At 47.0% G+C, this 17509-nt stretch overlaps 1 protein-coding gene across 2 annotated transcripts in view; it reads right to left on the bottom strand.

Moving 5' to 3' along the window:
• LOC144823974 (WD repeat-containing protein 76-like) overlaps positions 1-17509 on the bottom strand; it is a 105347-nt gene that overhangs the window by 73257 nt on the left and 14581 nt on the right. Inside the window, exons 4-6 of one of the 2 annotated variants that reach the window (XM_078682949.1) lie at positions 15607-15665; positions 3598-3727; positions 2522-2626 (exon numbers count right to left, since the gene is read on the bottom strand). In XM_078682949.1, coding sequence (XP_078539075.1) covers positions 2522-2626; positions 3598-3727; positions 15607-15665 — 294 coding nt within the window. The remainder of the gene's footprint in view (positions 1-2521; positions 2627-3597; positions 3728-15606; positions 15666-17509) is intronic. The other variant, XM_078682950.1, reaches the window with a different exon arrangement.

Here is a 17509-nt window from a genome sequence, read left to right as displayed (position 1 = left end):
TCGGAGCCTCTTTCGGCGGCAGAAGGAAGAAAAGCTTACTCTTAGGCTTTGCCGGAGCGTCCTTCGGCGTCTGAGGCGACGGCAACGGAGCCGACATAGCAGCGGCCTTGTCCCTGATTCTCTGTAGCGAAGCGGCGATGGGGGACGCTTCACTCACAGTGTCTTTTGGCGCTGACGAGGGTGTCTTGACCTTCCCCTCGGATCCGACGTCATGGTGGCCTTTCTTAGGTTTGGACGCCGATGCAGTTGTCGCCGACCCAGAGTCCTTGGATCGATGCGCAGATGTGCCAGCTGTCGATCCGTGCGCCTTAGTCGGTTCCGCGTCCACTACGCGACCGACCAACGGAGTCCCAGGCGTAACCGGAGCCGTGCCGCTGGCCTTGGCGTGCTTAGACGGCGTCGCCGCGGTCGATCCGTGCCGACCACCTTTTGTAAAGGATCCCTCCTCTTGCGCCGATTTTGACCCTTTGGAATCGACCGGCTTCTTCGACTTCTGCGGACCGGAGGTCGACGGAGCCGATGCGGCGGCGGGTGCAGTAGTTTTCTGTGTGCCGGCCGCCATTTTAGGGACGCTCGAGTCCATAAGTTTCGGTTTCGTTTTAGGGTCGGCCATTTTAGGTGTAGTCGACCCTGTAGGTTTCGGTTTCGGTTTCGATGTGGCCTGCTCAGCAAGTATGTCCGTGGCCGGGCCTGATGGCGGGGCCGTGGCTTGCGGCACGGGGTCTTGGGTAAGGCCGACTGGCGATCCCGTGACCCGATCGTGATCTTCGAAACCTTCGGGGCATAGCTCGTCCCCTGAGCTATCTTCCGCGGCCCCATAAATTTCTTCGACGTCCCCTACCTCGTCGACGTATTCAAGGCCTTGACCCGCGACTCCGTCGTCGTCCGCCGGATCCGCCTCGACCTCCGTTTCGGGTGGGGATATCTGGAGATGATGACCCTGTTCATCTTCTTCTTGGTCGCCGAAGATGTTTTCTGGATCCGGGGCCGCTTGTCTGGCCTCCAGGCGCACCGCGCGCCGGAGCTTAAGAGTTTTCTTTGACCGGAACTGAGCGCAAGCCTTGCACTTGCCGTCGTCATGGTCCGGTGAAAGGCATTTGTTACAGACCGGGTGCAGGTCTATATGTGGGTACTTAGACCCACAGAGCGGACAGTACTTAAACGGACTCCGCTCCATGCTTGAAAGTAGCGGTCGTGTCGCGATGAGAAGGCCTCGACGTCCGAAGAGTGAAAAACTCCGCTGAATCCGACTCCAAGAGTTGGAAGAACTCGAGACCGTGCGCAAACAATACCGACGCTATAAAATATAAGACCTTTTGGTCTTAAAAAGTAAGTTTTACTCGGTTCCGACAGAGAGAAGTCGAGACCGCATCCGAACCCAATGGCGGAAAAAAACAATCTGAGGATGGAGCCGATGCCCATGCGCACTGTAGTCCAGGGGAGGAGCCACCTATCTCAGGATACTTCGAAGACTATTCCAGGACAACAATGTGCGATCATCCGGACCCAACACTAGGCGGCGATCTAATGCTAAGATATGAATTTAGCAGCCCACATGCCTCGAACGTATAATAGCGTGCAGAGCCTCAAACTACTATTCTCACTATTGAATTAGTACAAGACATTTCAAAGTGTACCGTGCACAGAAAACATGTGCCTTGCACACAGCGGATGCGAATTTTCTGCAACTGAAGGAGATTTGCAAACCATTTATGTCACAGATTTGAGAAAGAGAAGCACATGAATTTAACTTTCAGGCAGTTTATGGGCACTGGTAGCTCTAGGAAGAATGGAGAGGTGTAAAAGGGTGGGTACAGCCTTTAGAGGAAGTTGCACAGCTCTACTAAAAGAGTAACCATGGGTAGAGTTAGTATCTCCAGTCAAAAAAAGGAGGGAAGATGTTAACAAAAGTCGGTAGTAATGTTGTTTAAGCATCAATTCTCGCACTTAAGATCCAAATAACCATCTTAAGAAACGTGTGGTATGCTCGGGGTGGGGAAATCGGATGCCACCAAAATATCCAAAAGGTCCCCCACATCATTGTGATGTATTTAAAGTAACAATAGGGAGAATTTTGACAGACTAGACACAAAAAAATGAAGCATACAGTTTTTGGACTAGCTTGCAGGACAGCCACGTGCCTGGGCAATACAGAAAGGGTTTTACAATGAGAGAAAAAAACTGCGAGAGTGAAAGGCAATAGATAATAGATACCCAATTGCACTCACGTTAAACTCAAGTACTAGCCAACGGACAAAGCTCATGCACTGACACAAAAGAGGAGAGAATGAGTTACTAAAGTAGTGTCAAACATCCTGACTGAGAATAGATAAATGGGAGGATTGAGGAGCGATGGGGAAGTGCTTTGAACTATTCCTTGCAGAAAATATGCTACCGATTCACAAGAGGTGCCATGAGTATATCAGACGAGAAAACAAAGCTGTGCCCATTGTCCGATCCCACACAAGCTTCTCCACAGAGGACCCCCTGCACAGTTCGCAACCTTGTATGATTTACCTACCAGACTCGCTTTTTTCCATGTATTCAGAAAGTCCAGCATCACCGCCTCGTCCTGCACCTCATGAATAGGTTCCATGTCCAGAGGTCCTACAGGCTTCATTGGCTGCTGAAACAAGCAGAGGAATTAACAGGACAGCCTTGTCACCTGTGTGCATTTCCACACACAAAACAGAAAATGTCTTATTGGTGCGGGCTGGTAAGAGAGGGGGTCGGATTGACTGTGAAAACTCGTGTGTATTAGTTGTTTATGGGAGTTCATATAGTAATCTCCTATGTATGTATATGGGTCGGATGGGCCTTCAAATATTGCAAAACTCAATAAAACTAATGAAGAGAAAAAAATTGAAAATAAAATCAAACAGAAAAACATACGAACAAACCGACCAAATACGAATGGAGTTTTCTGAATCAAACTTCTTTACATTCTAGACACAAGCAAGAGTGCACTGAATACATAAATCCTCAGGGGGGGGGGGGAATGCATCAATCATCACACAAGTAGGAATCTACCTTCCATCAAAGTAAGGAAACAAGTCTGCATTCTCATGGTTAAAAAAACAAAAAAACACTTTCGAATTAAAGTACCATATCCAGTGCCCCCAATCTGCAGGACCTATGCTTTAAGAAGTTTAATCTAGTCACATTCTATAGGAGTGAAGACGTTAAGCCCTGTGTATTTAAAAACAGATATCTTACACTAATAAATCAGTAAGGGATTGGTCAGGAAAAAAAATCACGTGTGTTTGCAAAACACTACCAACTTTCCCCTAGAGGAGACATTAGCACAAGCGGGAAGTCATACAAGGAAAAAAAAAGTTGCGGGTGGCTGTGGGATGGGTTACCCAAACCACAAACAGCTGATAAAAAGATCTCATCCTTTGAAGACACTCTGTAGAGGTTGAGAATAGAACTGTTAGTAATTTAAATATTCAAACTGAAGAACGTGGTGGACAAAAAAAACCAACACATTGATACTAGCTTTTAGGCCCAAACTACACCATGACTTATGCAGCTGGAATAAAGAACATAAAATGAGCTTCATGCAGTGCAAGCCTTTGAATATCCACACAGCCTTACGTTCTCATCGCCGGGCAGAGGATCAAACTGCACTGCTGGTTCTGGTAGCGGTGTCCCTGATGGATCAACCCTCTGCAGCCGCATTGACCTGCGACGAACGCCGTTCACTTCTTGCACTTTGGTAAAAGGTCTAGGAAATGTAGAAGTGGGTACACAGGTTAATGAGCTTTGTGAACACATGCAAATGTAGGCATACGGTGAGATTCATCTACTTAGCAAGCTCAAGGTAAGCGTGCAAGTGGTGTACATTGTAGAGGAGAGATGGGTAAATGTGCCTTCAAGGGATTTATTCAATTGAATAATTAGTTTATTTTAAGATAACATTTAGGAGCAAGATGGAAGATATGCTTGCTAATTGATTTCTTTCAGCTCGTCAATTCTTTTAGGTAATTTTTTGTAAACGGGTACAACTCCGTTAAAGAGCTCTTGAACGGAGTGGTACCCCTTTACAAGAAATTACCTAAAAGAATTGACGAGCTGAAAGAAATCAATTAGCAAGCATATCTTTCATCCAAATGTTATCTTAAAATAAACTAATTATTCAATTGAATACATCCCTTGAAGGCACATTTACCCATCCCTCTTACTTTGCCCGAGCCCTCAAGGGTAGTTTGGGTTGCCCACTTCTCTCACCATTCTAGAGGAGGCCTGGCCTATGACCGATTTCAGATACACTAAAGTAGATGGAACATGACTTGGTAACGATTGCAACGCTTACCATCTTTCAAATGACTACCTTATACAAAATGACTTTCTTGTCCAGATGTCCCCTAATAAGCCAGTCCTCCTGTGATACCTGAGAAACTTCTGTGCTCCTGCAAAGTTTAACCATTGTTGGAGGAACCTAACAATAATGTGATGCAGAACTAGGTTTGTCCCACAGTCTCCCTAACAAAGTAGCTCTTCATTTCTCAGTCCACTTTACCTAATGGGCCATGTACCAACAATACGCTGCATCGACTTCGAAACGTGACTCAATTTTCTTAATGTTCTGTTAACTGCATTTTCAGACAATGTGTGTGAATATTTTACTTGACAAAGACCAAAAATAAAAACCAAAAAAAACGTATTCACAAAGTAGTATATTGCTTGCTAATAAAAGATGCACATTGTTCAATTGTCATTACGTCTTGAGAACAGCTAAAACAAAAAACTAGAGGAAACCATTTTTGAGTCTGGCATGATAGACAGCCGCTTTCGGACCTTACGTGAGCAACAAAAATAAAAGCTTAGAAGGAATTATGAGAAAAGCTGTAGGTTAGTCTACGTGTTGACTCCCTTACCTACACCATGTGATTGGACAGGTGGGTGTATTCGCTGGCAAAGGTCGATTGTAATACACTTGCATTGTTGGGAGATTTATGTTCAATGAGGCAAGCCTGATTCGGTATGGTGACACACCAATAATGCCATATGTAAAATGCTATAGGTATGATCTGTATATTATTTGAAAAGGCCACAAAGTTAAAAGGTCTGACTTATTTACTGCGGTAGGCATTCCTAAAGCCAATAGGCCTTAAAAGGTTGGGTTATTATTACACCGTGGAAATGCCTGCACACAGGAATTTTGTTACATGGAATCTCACATGTTCTATGTAACAGAGTAGAGGTGTATGTACGTCTCCTCTTTTATTCGGCGAATTAAAGCAATCAATGAAGCACAAACTGTTAACCAACAACCACAGTAACATTTCGGGACAACTATCACAAGCCCAGAAAAAAAACTGAGAAGCACTTTCAGCTAGAAGCCCACTCTATAGGTACTGCTGCTGTTTGTTCTCTGTAGAATAAGGCAGACAACTCTGGTCTTATGGCTAAACTTAAAGGACCTACGTTTGTTAAGATGTACCAGAGGTATGAGGAGCAAGAAGTGCCACGTTCTTCTGATAAAAGCAACTTAACAAGGGGTCTCCTAAATTAACATACACACTCAAAGGCTTACATTGCAAATGTGACTTTCCTGTAAAGTGGTTCAAGTGCCACGACTTGTTGACACTGTGAAATACAGGATATAAGAAGGATTAAAAGATGAAAGAATAGTTTAGAAAACTATAGCCCGTGTGTTGCTCAATTCTCTACTTCTATGAATCTTCTCATGACGCCTGAAATGGCAATGAAAAATCAAAAACTATGAACTGGCCTAAAGCGGTGCGGTTCTTGGAGTGAGCAGATAGGCTTCATTAGGAGTCTGTGCATGTGTGAGTGGTACATAGTTTGTGGCAGATATATTCACATCCTGTGAATATATCTGCCTCGACATTATCAGTGGGGACAAACCGATATGCTCTCTACACTGCATTTACCACCCACCCAGAGACAACCTCACCTTCTCGCAACAAATCATGGATATGATCTCAACCAACTCCGGACGGCAGCTCACCCAAATATACCTTGGGGACTTCAACCTCCACTGGAACGATCGCAATGACGCGGTGGTAAATAGTCTTAAAAGTTTCCTCAATGCCCTTGACCTCACCCAAATATGCAACGGCCCGACCCACGAGAAAGGCTCTATCCTCGACCTTATCATCTCCAAAGAGGACTCTATCCAACTCGAGTCTATCCAACCGTGTGACTGGTCAGATCACCATATTGTCACATTCTTCATCAAAGTAAAAGTTAAATCCAACCCGGCTCAATCCTCCAAGCCCAAAGTCTGGAAAAGAGACCTGAAAAAACTCAACCCAAGCTCTCTGCCTCCTAACAGCTGCAATCTCCTACTTCCACCACCCGGCGTTAAGGACGTTCAATCACTGACTGACCACTACCTCAATGCTATGACCTCAATAATAAATGAGGCGGCACCTATGCAGTTAAAAAGAGTCTCAACTAAAATGTCGAACCCATGGTATGACAGAAGTCTCAATGAGGATAGACGAGACATGCGAATGGCAGAACGCACCTGGAGATCAGCTCCCTCTGCACTGCACCTAAAAACCCTGAAGAAAAAGAGAAACGCCTATTTCAGGAAAATAAAACGCTCAAAACTAGACTTCTTCAGCCTCCAGCTCGAACAAGCAAAAAACCGTCCGAGAAAAAACTGTTTGAGCTAGTCAAAACTCAATCCAAGGAACAACCCCAACCACTCAGCACTGTGCGCGAAGCTCCCTCCTGTGAAGACTTCTCCGCTTTCTTTATCCAAAAAACTGACAACATAAAGAGCGATCTCCTTGCGGACGCAAGCCTCTACTCCAAACCTCACTGCATAGCACCCATTGAACCAAAAAACAATGCTACATGGTCATCCTTTGGCACATACTCTGAAGAGGAAATTGGCAAACTGCTCAGCACCTTGAAACCATCCAATCACCTCTCAGATCCCCTTCCTGCTAACGCTGTAAAAGACTTTGCCCCTTTGCTTCTCCCACTCTGGACTAGAATTATCAACTGCTCACTTCAACAAGGAATCATACCTGACACCCTCAAAGTTGGACAAGTCACACCCTTACTAAAGAAACCTACAGCCGACCCCTCTGATCTGAACAATTACCGTCCCATCACGAATATCCCCACCCTCGCCAAACTGCTGGAAAAATGCGTACAATTACAATTGACTAAACACATTGAACAATTTGATCTCCTCAATCCTCATCAATCAGGCTTCCGAGCAGGACACAGTACAGAAACTGCCATGACTCACATAATTGACGACGCACTTCAAATGCTAGACCAAAACGACACCTGCCTTCTCATCCTTCTTGATCTCTCTTCAGCATTCGACACCGTTAAACATGAGAACTTACTCGAACTACTAAGCACTAGAATGGGATTATCTGGAACTGTTCTCAAGTGGTTCACTTCCTTTCTTCACAACAGGTCGCAGAAATTCAAGAGCAACAACCTGATGTCCTCGCCAATACCTGTAACGCTGGGCGTCCCCCAAGGATCCTCACTATCCCCAACTCTGTTCAACCTAGTGATGGAACCTCTCACCACCTTGCTGCAAGCATCTAACTTACACTTCCACATGTACGCCGATAACACCCAACTATATCTCAAATTACAATCCCCCAAAGACATTTTGCTCCTGAACTCAACGATCAGAAATTCCCAATCCTGGCTGGCCGATAATCATCTCAAACTCAATGCTCTGAAAACAGAGTTCCTTCTGATCTCACCTCCAGCGAAGATCTCCACCACTCAAAGTTGGCTCAAACACCTAACTGCACTCAATGTCCAACCCACCATCGTGGATTCAGCAAAATCTCTAGGCATAACCCTCGACACCAATCTCAACATGCAGCAACACATCAACAAGGCAACTAAGGGAGCAAATTTCCAAATCAATACCCTGAGGAAACTTAAACCATTCCTCCCAGCCAATGACTTCCAAACCGCAGTACAAGCACTAGTCATCCCGCGAATAGAATATGGCAGCGTCGCCCTCTGCGGACTCCCGCTAACTACTACCGCACCCCTAAGAGCTTCTCTAAACGCTGCAGCGAGGCTCTTAACTGGATCAAAAAAGCACTCTCATATTTCCCCTGACCTGAAATCCCTGAACTGGCTGCCTTTTGAAGCCAGAATACATCTGAAAATCGCCTGCATGACTCACAAGGCGGTACACCTGAACTCTCCCGGCTACCTCACTCAGAAGTTGACAATCTCTGGCGGCGCTAGAAACACTAGAGGCACAAACAATCTTCTGCTGAAACCACGTAGATTCCGGAAGGAAAAAACATATAAACGCTCCTTCTCAGGAATGGCACCCAGAATCTGGAACTCACTCCCCCCGAAACTAGGCTCATCTCTTCCACTACACTCTTTAAGAAAGAAGTAAAAGCTATCCTTATGGCAAAATACACCTGAACTGTTAAGTAGATCTCCTTAAGAATAGGCACCGATCTGTATTACTTGTTTGACCCCGTTGCATATTTGCAATACTTGTATTATTGATTTAATGATTTACATGATTGGCTTTGCCCTCACTTATTTGTACTGTATGCTCCTCTGATTTAATTGTTTTGACTATGTTCCCTCATGTACCCCTTCTGTGTAAAGCGCTCTGATATCTGCAAAGATCTTGTCCGCGCTATATAAAACTTTCAAAATAAATAAATAAATAAAATGGAGAGGGCAAGAGGCATGGTGGTGGGGGGATGGGGGGGTTGGCAGGTTCTTTTAGAGGCATGTTGTTTTTATGAGCTGAACAGGTAATTGGGGTATGGCTGGTTTAGGAGGGTCCTTCAGGGTCCAATCAGCAAGATGGCCGCCCGGTAGGAGCTCCTGTCCGGAGCTCCCAGTGCTCGGGATACCTCTTTGGGATTTATCCCCGATAGCACCCATCTCCTTGCTAGGAAAACGACTACGAGTAACAGGAGTATTTAAAGAGTAACTGGATTGGCCACAAAAGTAACTGGAGTACATAGCAACATCGATGTTCACCTACCTGTGACACCGGCGGCTGGGACCCCTGCGACTGTCTCCGGAGCATCAGCAGAACTCGAGACTTCGGGGGTAGAACCACGGGGGTCGCCGAGGAGGCTTGTGGCGGCTGGTGACCGGGAGGCGCTGGGCGTCGGAGAGGCGCTGCTGTCTGGGGCCCCGGCGCTGCTGTGGTTGCCTGCCGTGGCTGTCTGTTGGGATCTCCGGTCGCTGGCGGTCACCGGATCGGTCATTGGATGCCCTTCGGCTCCCCCTGTCGACGGTCTGGAGACCACCGGGACTGCCTGCGGGCTGGAGCGGCAATCATTGAAGGGCACTGGGGAGGCGCTGTGGTCGAGGCGCTGTGGCTGAGGCTGCGGCTCACTGCCGTGCGGTCCGTGGTCTGTTTGGTGGACGCAGCAGCAGGGCGGAGAGAAGGCGAGGACGACGGAGGGCGCTGCGGAGCCGCTGGAGGACTGGTCCCTGAGCCGGAGCTTCGGGCTCCGGTCTGTGCGGTTCGTGGCGGGGGCGCCTGGCCTCTCTCCCCTCACGCCGGCTGTACGGTAGGAACTGTGGAGGTGGGGTGCAGAGGGGCGGCCGCTCAGCGGCGTTTGGTCTGCGGTGCTGGCGGGAGAGTGGGGCGGTGGGTCGGCGGTTCCAAACGAAGCCCTGCACACACGGAGAGAAGGCGCCTAATTGCCCCCCCCCCCCCCCAGGGAAATGCCCAGGAAATGCACTGAACATATGGAAAGAATACTGACATTGCGAACACCGGCTAGCACCTGCTAATGGAGTGCCTATTTCTACTCATTACTTAACTGCACAAATCTACTTTCTGCATCAGATTTGAACAGTTTCAGTGCAGCCTAACTATGGTGATGTCCTGAAGGTATTTGCACACATTCTGTTATTTTCAGCTCGATCATGCCGGCTTTGCATCCCCTGCCCTGAATCCTATAAAGTCTATCTGTCTGCAAACTTTCTTCGCGACAGGGCGGGTTTCTCACTCTTCTCACTCTCCATTCCTAAAATGGCTGGGGCCATATACCGGAGCCATAAATCGCCTCCACTGCCCACCAGATGACCATGAGGCTACATACCAACGTGGTCACAGGTCAACAAAACAGAGATAAGACTCTCTCTCCTCGCCTCCAAGCAACTGGGAAGCTAATCTCTCTCCTCCCACCTAACAACACAGAAGATGGACTAACGCGACCTGCCCCTAAGCAGAAAGGGAAACTGTCTCTCTAAGGCACACCAACAACAGAGAAAGGACTATTACTCTTGTTTCCACCTATGCTATTCTGGCGGCCATCTTTGACTAGTCCCTCATTGGGGTGGCCATCTTAGACTAGTCATCCCTACCAACTGCCCATACGTAAGTCTAAGTGGGTCTACAGCTCTGCAATCTCACACACTCACCCACGTACACCCCCCTCTCCTACCTACACTTCTTCCACTATGGAACGCATGGGTGAACACACATACAAAATAAATTACCCACCCGAACTGTCCAAGAAAAACGCCAAACGCTACAAACACAACTTCCTGAAAGCACACCCTGAAACACCGTTTGTGGACACCTACTTCTCACTGACCAATGGAGCTACAAGCACCGATATCATCTTCTACACACTGCGTAGAGCACAGTGGAGGAAAGCGATCCTCTCCATTCTCAATAGCTCTTCCACCAGTAAATCCGCTCATGGCCTAACGCTGTCTATTACGTCATCACAAGTTTTCCCAGGCAAAGCCACCATCACCATCTACAACAACGGGACCATACTATTCCAAGCCACTGATAGGAACCTCGACCGTCTCGACAACCTGTTCCCTACCTTCTTAGAACACATCGCCAAACGGCGGACCTCCACTCCGAACACATCAAGCTACACAACGCCCTCCAACGCCAATACTCTAGCTAACTTGCCTTACCCATCTCAACAGCGGATTGACACCCACCTCTCCCATCCCCCCAGCGCTATAGTCAATCGCACACCTGTCCTAACACCTCCTCACCCCACATCTACTGTCGGAGAACACTCCCCCTCATCCATCCTCCATACCCCCACCCTCCCTTCCCCCCACCTTACACCCCCCACGAATACCTCCGAACGCACCACTGTCCGGAGCTTATCTCCCCCCTCCCCCCCTCCCCGCGGCAGATCCTTCTCCCTCCCTAGCCCCCCCCCATTCTCACTCCCCACCCTCCCAACTAGATCCACAGAACATACCACCTCCCTTACCTTAGCATCCCCCCTCTCTCCCCTCCCATTCTCAGCCCCCACTACCATCCTGCCACCCCCATTGTCTTCAGCCTTCACTCACTCCTCAATTCTCCGGCACCGCCTCCCACCGACGTCTCTACCTATGCCGCCCACCCCCCCTACCTCACTAACACCCCTCGCCCACAAATTCTCCCTCGCATCGAATGCCACCCCACTCAATATTACCGCAGAACCCTCCAATAACGCTAGCATATCCCCCCCCCTCGGTACCCTGCTCGCTTTCCAGCCCACTACTCAACCACTCGCCAACGGCTCTCATCACCAACACCATCCCCAATCCACCTCTGGACCTGATTTTATCCACCCTCCAACAAGTCAAGGAGGATCTCCTACAAGTCAAAGAAGATCTCCACGCCTTCAAAGATCTTCTCTTCTCACAGCCCAGTCCCACCATTCCGCTACCCTACAAACGACCCACCCTCCCCTCATACCCTCGCTTCCAACGCTCCCCGCGCTGGCCGACTATCCCCGCGCGCAATAACTCCCACCGCCCCTGTCGTGCCCTCAACACCCTGTCGGACCGCGACTTATGCTCCCTCCTTCGCTCTTTTGGCCCAGGTCCTGTAAAACACATATCCATCACACACCTCCCCATACCCACAATTCTCACAAATACCCTTAGGCCCCCAACCCTAAGCAACAGAGGTTCCGTCCCTAACAACCTCAGAAAAGTCCCCCTCTCTCTAGAAGGCTCGACCTCCCTTCTCACTCCCAGACTCAAATGCATCCTACTCAATTGCAGATCGGCCCAGAGACACTCCTCCGACATCGCGGATCTCGTCACAACAATGAATCTGGACCTAGCCATTCTGACTGAAACGTGGCTAACTGAAGCTTCTACACCGATAATGGACATACTAGTCCCCCCCAATTATCACATCATTAGACTTGACAGGCCCGGCAAGACGGGCGGGGGAATTGCATGCATTTTTAGGAGCAACCTCTCCGTTACTAAAGCCACCTCCCCCTCCCTTACTTCCTGTGAACTCCTCTGCCTCGATATCACCAGCGAGAGCAAACAAGTCTGTGCTTTACATCTCATCTATCACCCGCCTGGTGACAACCTCACTTTCACTCAACAACTCATGGACACGATCACATCCAATGCCGGTCGGCAGACCACTCAAGTCTACCTGGGTGACTTTAATCTCCACTGGAACGATCAGAAAGACGCAGTGGTGAATAGTCTCAAAACTTTCCTTAATGCGCTTGACCTCACCCAAATATGCGATAGACCAACACACGACAAAGGTTCGATACTCGATCTCATCATCGCCAAAGAGGATTCCACCCAACTGGAGGCGATCCAACCTTGTGACTGGTCAGACCACCACATTATCACCTTCTTTATCAACGAAAAAGTTAAACTTAACCCGGCTCAACCTACCAAATCCAAGATCTGGAAAAGGGACATGAAGAATCTTGACCCCAATTCCCTGCCTCCCCACATCTGCAGTCTCCTCCTTCCCCCCTCGGACGCCTCGGATGTTCAATCACTGACCGATCATTACCTTGACTCTATGAACTCAATAGTCAACGAAGCCGCCCCATTGCAATTGAAGAGAGTCTCCACCAAGATATCTAAGCCTTGGTATGACGGCAGACTCAATGATGAAAGGCGTGCTATGCGAATGGCAGAGCGCACCTGGAGATCTGACCCCTCATCATTGCATCTCAAAACGCTTAAGAACAAGAGAAATGCCTACTTTAGGAAAATAAAGCGCGCAAAGTCTGACTTCTTTAGCCGCCAGCTGGACCAAGCAAAAAACAGGCCAAAAAAACTGTTCGAACTAATCAAAACTCAAACAAAGACACAACCCTCACAATCAAACAGCACAACAAGCGATACCCCACACTGTGAAGACTTTTCTGCCTTCTTTAAGCTAAAGACCGACAACATAAGAAGTGACCTCATCATGGATGTAAGGCGATACCCCAGCCACACCAGAATGTCTAACACTCAACCTAAAAATAATGCATCATGGTTGTCCTTCGACACCTACTCTGAAGAAGCAATGCACAAATTGCTCGGCACCTTGAAGCCCTCTAATCACCTCATAGACCCCCTACCTGCTAATGCTGTAAAAGACTTCATCCCCCTGCTTCTCCCGCTTTGGACCAAAATCATCAACAGCTCCCTTCAACAAGGTCTCATCCCAGACTCCCTCAAGGTGGGGCAAGTCACGCCTATACTCAAGAAACCTACAGTTGACCCGTCTGACCTGAACAATTACCGCCCTATCACCAATATCCCCACCCTGGCCAAACTGCTGGAAAAATGTGTACAACTCCAACTAACAAAACACATTGACCAGTTTGATCTCCTCAACCCTCATCAATCAGGCTTCCGAGCGAAACATAGCACAGAAACGGCTATGACGCACATAATTGATGACGCCCTCCAAATCCTTGATCGCAATGATTCCAGCCTCCTCATCCTTCTTGACCTCTCCTCAGCATTTGACACGGTCAAACACGAGAAACTACTGGAGCTGCTAAGCACAAGAATGGGTCTATCGGGAACTGTTCTCAATTGGTTTACTTCCTTCCTTCATAACCGGTCTCAGAAGTTCAAAATTGACAATGTGCTGTCCACACCTGTGCCAGTAGATCTAGGTGTCCCACAAGGATCTTCCCTCTCCCCCAACACTGTTCAACCTCGTCATGGACCCTCTCGCCACCTTGCTCCAAGCATCCAATGTACAATTCCATATGTACGCTGATGACACACAACTTTACCTAAAGCTACGACCCCCGGAAGATATCAAACTTCTGAATTCCACACTTAGTAACACTCAATCTTGGTTGGCCGATAATCACCTCAAACTAAATGCTCTGAAAACTGAGTTCCTACTCATCTCACCTCCTGCGAAAATTACCACCACCCAAATCTGGCTTAATAACCTAACAGCACTCAATGTCCAACCTACCATCGTGGATTCTGCGAAATCCCTAGGCATCACACTCGACGCCACACTCGACGCCAAGCTCAACATGCAACAGCACGTTAGCAAAGCAACAAAAGGAGCCAATTTCCAAATCAACACAATAAGGAAACTTAAACCCTTCCTCCCAGCCAAGGACTTCCAAACTGCTGTACAAGCTTTAGTCATCCCGCGCATAGACTATGGAATTGTGACCCTCAGCGGACTCCCGCTATCCACAACGGCACCCCTAAGAGCCTCCCTGAACGCTGCCGCGAGACTCATTACTGGCTCAAGAAAACACTCGCATATATCCCCCGACTTAAAATCCCTGAAATGGCTGCCTTTTGAAGCCAGAATACAGCTAAAAGTTGCCGTTATGACACACTCGGCCGTGCACCACAAGGCACCCAACTACCTCGCTCAAAAGTTGTCTTTATCAGGAGGTTCGAGAGCCAACAGAAGCACAAAAAGTCTACTCCTGAAGCCTCGTAGATTCCGGAAGGAAAAAACATACAAACGCTCCTTCTCAGGAATGGCTCCCAGGATCTGGAATGCACTCCCTCCTGAAACCAGGCTTATCTCCTCCACTGCATTCTTCAAGAAAGAGGTGAAAACCATCCTTATGGCCAAGTTCACCTGAACTTTATGGGTATTGGATCAGAGACCTTGCATCGCTTTGTATTTTTGATTACCTGATTGTCTCTTGGCATTATATTCTTACTTGATTGCGACACTATTATGCTACTCGCCTACTACCGACCACTTTAGGGTACACTTTAGTTTGTTAATCACCTCTTGATGCCCCCACCCCTTGTTCTCCCTTTCCTAAGATAATGGTATAAGCCATCCCTACACCCAAAGTTTTCCTGAACGCTATTGTAGCGGGATCAATGACTTTGCGCCGTCTTATATCACTGGCTACCTGATTGTATAATGTTATGTTTTCTGTACATTACTGCTATCCTATTATGTTACTGACTATTATACTGTTCCCACTAGTTCTGTTTAGTCCTGTTGCCCCTACCCCTGTCTCTGTGAAGCGCTCTGATATCTGTAAAGATCTTGTTCGCGCTATATAAAACTTTGAATAAAGTATAAAGTATAAAGTCCTTCTTTGCCCTACAGGGAAAAGAAGAGAGCCACCCTTAGTGGTACCTTGCTTTCGAGGGGTGGTTTGAACTATTACTACACGGGGCCTGCAGATGTTTACTTCAAAAGGCTCCCAGCCCTCCAGAAACCATGGTCCTCATCACCCAGCCTCTTCCAAGTCTATCCCTTTAAGTAATACAATAACCTTGTATGGCCCACCTCTAACGTCAATGAACCCAAAAGAATTCTCACCACCAAATAAAACCACTCGGATATAGGTAACCCCTCAGGATTAACTCATTAATATAATATGGAGATCAAAATAGGGGCAAACGTTTCACCTTCTAAGCTGACGAGGAGGAATCTTCACTTTTGTCTTTTTCTTAAGAGTCGCTGCAGTCTGCAACAGAAATGAGAAAAACATTTTTTTATGTCCTATAGATACAAATACTAAACCGTCAAACCCAGTAGAGCATCAAAGCCTTAGGAGGATGTAATGTCTGGCAGATATATAGAGAGAACTCAAATCTCCTTAGTAATAGTATAATTACAAACTTCTGATGAGTGCCTTACTTTCATAAACGCCACTCTGGCCTGACGAGTTTGAAACCCTTCCCTCCCACCCAATCCATTTCCTGAGTTTACTGTGGTCTTCTTGCGTGAGAATTTGATTTAAGATTGGTGATGGGCACCTCAACCTGTGTAAACGGATGCCTACACTTATGTGCCACGTTCACATCCCCTTAAGCTATTGAGAGATCCCAAAAAAGCGGTCACACTGTAGACTGAAGGCTCTGTGCAGAACTGCACCACTCGGTGTTGCAGAACAGCGACACCTCACAGGCCGTACCACTTACTACAGCACCTTGGTGCAGCACTGCCAATAAAGAACAAGCATTTGCAATGCAATAGGTCTCGCATTTGCGAGATTTTGAGCTATTGGCATGGTAAATGACAATGCCTTTCATTTATATGTTTAAAAAAACCTGCAATAATAAAAGGCATTGTCTCTTATAACACCAATAGGTCAAAGTTTCGAAAATGCGATGAAAAGGTATTTTGCAATGTGGTAAAGCTGTTCCTGCATGTTATCCCTAATTACCGCATGCCACACTTAAAATTGGGAGGTAAAACAGCAGGAGGCGGTATGGTCTTTCGGGAGGGAAGTATTACTTTTTGAAACTCGCACCCCTAATTACCGAATGCTACACTTAAAATTGGGAGGTAAAACAGCAGAAGGTTGTATGGTTTTATTTAGTGGCAAAAGTGCAAACTCATATGAGCTTTAAAGCAAGTGAACATTCCTGAAAGTGGTACTCCAGTCACACCAATATTTGAAGTGCTTTCATACCTTAGAAGCGCATGTAGTAAATCAATACAAAATTAATCCCGGATACATGCAGCGCAACGGATGGCAACCATGGACAGGAAATGTTCCATGTGGACTGAAAATGAAATGCGAGGCATTAGAATTAAAGTCAGCAAAAAACCACTTGGTTTTGAACTGCTACCATGGTGACACTCACCATGAACATTCTTAGGTGTGACAGTGCTACACTCCAATAGAAACCGGTAGCGATAGGCTTTAAGTAAAATCATACAAGAAACCAAAGTGTTCTGTTCAGGCTGAAAAGAATAAAAAAACTTAAGACAAGATTCTATTATATGCAAAAAATGTAAGTATCCCGCTAATATGGGGAAACTCACCAAATTGAAAGAGAAGCTGGACTACATTTACAACAGACGAGGGGTACCACGTATGGGCGTAGTCCGAGGACTCCAAACTGTCCTGGAAAAACAGAGAAATACAGAGCATTGAACATGGGGCAAGAGCGTGTGTCCCTCTAATCTAACCACACTCACCAGTTTCCAAGAATAACCAGGCGAAACTTCTGGAATTGATGTCTCTATCCAACTAGACTATCTGTTCTGTATATACGAACACCTGAGTGTGATGTAAAGATGCATAATAAAAAACGCTGGATCATGTAAAAGACTATGGGACAGATTTACAAGCCCCTTGTGCCACTTTTGCGTCACTTGTTCCATGTTAAAAGTGACGCAAAAGTGGCACAAGGGGCGTGTAAATCTGCCCCTATTACGCTAAGTCTAATGATCAAAACATCCCTTATGTCTGAAGTCACTCACCTATTTGCTAGGTGACCGAAATTCACTTCAGTGTATATGGGGTGAATCCGGCTGGAAAAAGCCTAATTAATACATAATGAATCAATGTCATGACCA

This window comes from Lissotriton helveticus, chromosome 3_1 (genome assembly GCF_964261635.1).
Source record: "Lissotriton helveticus chromosome 3_1, aLisHel1.1, whole genome shotgun sequence".
Classification (NCBI taxonomy): Eukaryota; Metazoa; Chordata; class Amphibia; order Caudata; family Salamandridae; genus Lissotriton; species Lissotriton helveticus.
The sequence above is the reverse complement of the archived record's forward strand: the minus strand, read 5'-3'. Positions and strand labels throughout refer to the sequence as shown.